This window comes from Bremia lactucae, assembly GCF_004359215.1.
Source record: "Bremia lactucae strain SF5 chromosome Unknown BlacSF5_NotPlaced_119_SHOA01000065.1_7406bp, whole genome shotgun sequence".
In the NCBI taxonomy this organism is placed as follows: Eukaryota; Oomycota; class Peronosporomycetes; order Peronosporales; family Peronosporaceae; genus Bremia; species Bremia lactucae.
The window spans coordinates 2450-7406 of NW_027152132.1; the positions used below are offsets into that span (position 1 = coordinate 2450).

The 4957-nt window shown below is 46.8% G+C and overlaps 1 protein-coding gene across 1 annotated transcript; it reads left to right on the forward strand.

Annotated features, from left to right (window-relative positions):
* Positions 1-2611: 2611 nt before the first annotated feature.
* On the forward strand, positions 2612-3652 carry CCR75_009831 (uncharacterized protein; the record flags this gene model as incomplete). The annotated part of the gene is made up of 1 exon (XM_067967867.1): positions 2612-3652. One exon carries the CDS (start codon positions 2612-2614, stop codon positions 3650-3652), a length of 1041 nt encoding a protein of 346 aa, XP_067817643.1.
* Between the last annotated feature and the right edge of the window lie 1305 nt (positions 3653-4957).

Consider the following 4957-nt stretch of genomic DNA (forward strand, 5'->3'; position numbering starts at 1 on the left):
GCAGAACTCATGCGTCTCGCACGCTGGTTCTTGCCATCGCCCTTTGGGAAGGGAGTCCTCTTGCTGGGCATTTTTGCCCCAGCAGGGACCCTGGCATAGCAGCGAGCCATCATATGGCCGCGCTTGCCGCATTTAAAACAGACCACGTCTGCATTGCCCAACTCCATAGGAGTGGCATCTGTCCTCTCGGCCGACGGCTTATACCAAGCTGTCGCCGAGGCACTGTTGTAGGATTGCTCCTCAACTAAGGCAATTTGGATTGCCTCTTCCATCGTCGACGGCACCTTTCTGAAAAGGGCCTGTCGCGATGGGCCATGCCGTAGTCCGTTCATAAACGTGGGCACCTTAATGTGCTCCGGAATCGGACCTACGGTTATGGATGCGGACAGCGAGCGCATCTCTTGCACATACTCTTGCAGAGATCGCTTCGCCTGTCGCGCCCCAAAGAAGCGCGCCTGAAGCAACACTTCGTTGTTCGGCGGCTGGTACATGGCGCGAATCTTATCCTTAAAGATCGCCCATGAGGGGAACGCTTTTCTGTCCGCCATAAGCGCCGAGTAAGCCCACTCTGAGGCCTTACCGCGCAGATGCGACATAGCGTACGACACCATCCGGCTGTCGTCCTCGATGAGCTGGGCGACACCACATTGCTCCACGGCTAAAAGCCAGTGGACAATCGTGTGCGCCGCAGTTCCATCGAACTTGGGCGGGTCCATCCGAATGGGCCTCGGCTGATGCGGCCGGGCAGAGAGCATCTCAACAGTCCTGTTGAGAGCCTCGCTCCGAGCCTGCTCATGCCTCAGCTCATCCTGAGTCTGAGTGACGGACTCCGCCGCAGCATGGCTCTGTGCCTCGGACGCGGCCCTCCGCTGTCCGAGCACAAATGCCTCAAACTGCTCCAACTGAGCAACATGTTGCTCAGGAGGACTACCCAGGAGCCTGGCCAGGGCTTGTTCACCAAGTCCCTGCGCCATTAGCCCTGCCACCTCCCGATGATGTTCGGAGAGGTGGGGAAAATGAGCCCAATCAATGTTGAGGCTCATCCTCACGTACACACGCAGAGATGCGGGTCGTGGGAAGGATTTCAAGTGCTACCAAGTGTAGGCGGGCACGTCGTAATGCGGCCACGCTCTACTTTAGCACACACCCTAGCACAGCGAGGAAGCGGTTGCACCTGCTTCTCTTGCGTGCTGTGAGGAAGTTGTGGTGGGCGCGCAAGCGACCTCACCCAACAAACTTAGCACTTTGATTAAGTGACGTCACGGGAGCGGTAATCCGTCTCCTCGTGCGCACTTCCCAAGTAGGTAGTAATTTTCAGACTGATTTATATTTAATAGAATTAAATACAAATACCTATTTTTACCAATTAAAATGATATCTCTATAGATATCATTTAATATGTATTGCGAGCGTATCTTTATAGATACCTCGCGTAACTGATGACGCTAGCCGTCATCATGGATGACGCTGGGCGTCATCCCTCCTAATGTGAATGCACCCATGTGCATCACATCCACAAGGGTTGGTCACAAATGTGCCACACCCGAGTGTTGGGTCTAATTACTATTATTTAGTAATTGACCATCCCCTTAAGTACCAAATATACTTAATGGGGACTGTGTAACATTAGGGCAACTCTAGCCCGTTACAAAATGCCTTAACAATCATCTGGTCGCCCTCATTGGTGGCGCCAACACAATACACGCTTAAGCACACGCCGCCTATGAGTAAAATCAAACTATAAATGCCAGTTTTAATGAGATAATTACTGCGATAGCAGACCAATAATGGAGGTGAGAAAAAGGTAAGCATTACGTAAATCATCATACAGTGATAAGAGTCAAAGCGAAAATTGTCAACAAAGGCGTACGAACAAGCATATTTACATATAAAGACGATCGGTCTATATAATCCAGACTTTTGTCGTATAAGCATTAATTGTAACGCGCTGAAGTTGCTTTAATGTTACACAGTCCCCTTTAAGTACACTTTGTGTACTTAAGGGGATGGTCAATTACTAAAGTGAAGTAAATAGACCCACCACTCGGGTGTGGTTCATATTTGTGACCAACCCTTGTGTATGTGATGCACATGGGTGCATTCACTTTAGGAGGGATGACGCTTAGCGTCATCCGTTACGAGGTATTTAGAAAGATACGCTCGCAATACATATTAGTGTTATCTTCAGAGATGACATTTTATGATTGGGAAAAATAGGTATTTATTTCTTAAGCGATTTTAAATATAAATCAGTCTGAAAACTACTTGCTCCCCTATGTACAGCCGCTTAAGAATACTTACACACAAAATCAGTAGAATACTGGCATAATGAGAGGCCGTTTACTTTTCTATGATTTAAAATAATCTGAATGCTTACAAAACATTTTATGATAATTAGAGGTTTTGTAAAGGATGTGTGGTGCTAACCGAACACATCAAGGAAAAGCTACAAAATAAGAGTCAGTCTACGCTGACCAGTGTCGAGTATTTTGCGAGTAGGTCCAAGCTTCCATAGTGCTTTGTTGCAATTTTGGTGCCAGATTGTGCCTGCCACGCACTGAATAGGATTGAAGAAGACATTACAGTGGCTGTCTTCGCATTTGCTTCTACAATGCCGATTAATACATTCGCAGACGACGAAGACGGCGAAGCTTTGCTACAAAGACAGATAGCGATGCTGAGGCTATGTGGAGGGCTTTCGCTGCTATTTTACGGAGCGCTGTCCCTAGCCATCATTTGGCGCACGTCGTTGCACTTCTTGTACTCAAGCAATGGAGCCAAGAAGGCGTTTCACGTTACGCTGCTCATATCAACTCTGCTGCTGCTTCCTCATGCGATCGAGTGGATATGGTTCCCGACGCCACAGGCTTGGATGGTTATGTACGTTTGTCGCCTCTACTCGCTGCTGCTCTTTTCGATATGCAAATCATATCTAGCCGTTTGCTGGGCTGGCGTCGTCTCGGCTGGACAGCAACTGGCACGGCACCGAGTAACGAATTTTGTCACGGGGCTTAATATACTGCTGATTCTTTGGGGACTAGTTATTCCCATTCTTCTTTTCAAATTTAGCGACAATACCCGCGGCCGGAATCGATTCATGCGCAGTACTCTTCGATACGCGATGACATATTCAGGTTTCGTTGTCGTTTTCACGTATTGCGTGTTATTGGGATACCAGGGCTTCCGCTTGCGTCGCCGCCTGCTGCTCGCACGCGGAGCTGTTCCAACTGAAAGCTTGACAAGGTCACTGAATCAGCTCATACTTGCCATTTCAATTTTTTTGGTCTCAGACGTAGTGCGTATGCTGGCGCTTCTTCTTAATGAGTCTGAAGCTGCCATGCCCATCGTAGTTTATCTCATTCTTTACAGCGTTATCCCGCACATCTTTCCGACAATTTGCATGTTGTATCTGATGAGGAGGCTCACGGGGAGAAGCGGAAGTGAAGTGAACGTTGTACAATTAAAGGTAAACAGAAGCAAAGGGTCAATGTCCAAGTACATGACGGAACATGACTCTGACGGCAGCACTGGAAGCGACGGTGCTAGTCGCGAGACCGTCGTAATAAGAGTGCAGGGCGGAAAGCTGCAGGCTCAGCGGCACTGCATTGACCTACAAGTCAAAAGCGAGCAGGAGTACTTTGAATATTCATGACAAGTTCAATAACAGTTTACCAAGCAGACAGATAGACAAGACAATTTAACGTCTCCAATATGTATCTACCAACCAGCATTTTGGATACTTGTTCGCGAAATAAAAGAAGCTTAGACTAAGCGTGAGCAAGAAGAACCTCACATTTGTAATGAATAATAATACATAAATATCGCACGATTTTGAATCCACGCACCCGCATCTCTCTTAGCTACCGATTCCTGTGCAAGTGAATTTGGGTCTATAACTCCACGCCAGGAATTTGAGCACGTGTCTGATCCTGCTTTCGATATCGATGATGTTCTTGCAGACATGGTAAATGCTGAGAATACATGCTGGCTAGGGAAACGAGTAGCCGAACGTCCACGTCTACAAATAACAAAACTGATTTGCATTCGACCAAAGGGAGCGCATATACCTCATCATCGGCTTATGTCGTAGGAATGACTCTCTTACAAAGCTTTATGCAACAAAAAGCTAAACTTCTGGACTCATGGGCTCCGAAGAAGTGCACGCGAATTCAGCACTTACATGCAATAAACGTTCTTAGAATAGGATCACGATAATCACCACGATCGCACCAGCTTTGGCGGAATGCGGTATATGGAGTGTGTATGGGCATGGTCGTCATAAAGACTCGATGCAGCAAGATTCTAAAACAGTTCGCATGAAAGTGAGTTTATGAAAGTGTTGCAGATATATTTTGCGGTGGCGTTGTCATTAATTATGAATAGTGAGATACATAGTGAAATTTGCGCATGCAGCTGCACGGAAGGGGCCGCATTATCGTGCAGATGAGAGTTGCTGCCTCCGAGTAAGAAATATATATTGTACGATAATTTTAGTCTCCGACAGGTGTTTAAAACAAGGGCTGGCAGGAGTTACTTCGCTGAAATTGAAATGAAAATTATAATTTTCCCATACATACTTCAAAACGGCAGGTCATAAATGGCCGTGCGACGTTCAAGCAAGTTGCAATTAATTAAGGGTTAATGTGTAGAAGGTTTGAAGTATTTTGGCTAAAAGTCCATTAACCCGAGGTAACTTTGCACCTGTAACGGGCTAAGCTGCCCTAATGTTACACAGTCCCCTTTAAGTACACTTGGTGTAATAAAGGGATGATCAATTACTAAATTGAAGTAATTAGACCCACCACTCGGGTGTGGCTCATATTTGTGACCAACCCTTGTGTATGTGATGCACATGGGTGCATTCACATTAGGAGGGATGACGGCTAGTGTAACGGGGCACTGCGACTTGTACTGTTTCAGTACAAGTCCACTTCACACTGCTTCAGATGTGAGTGGT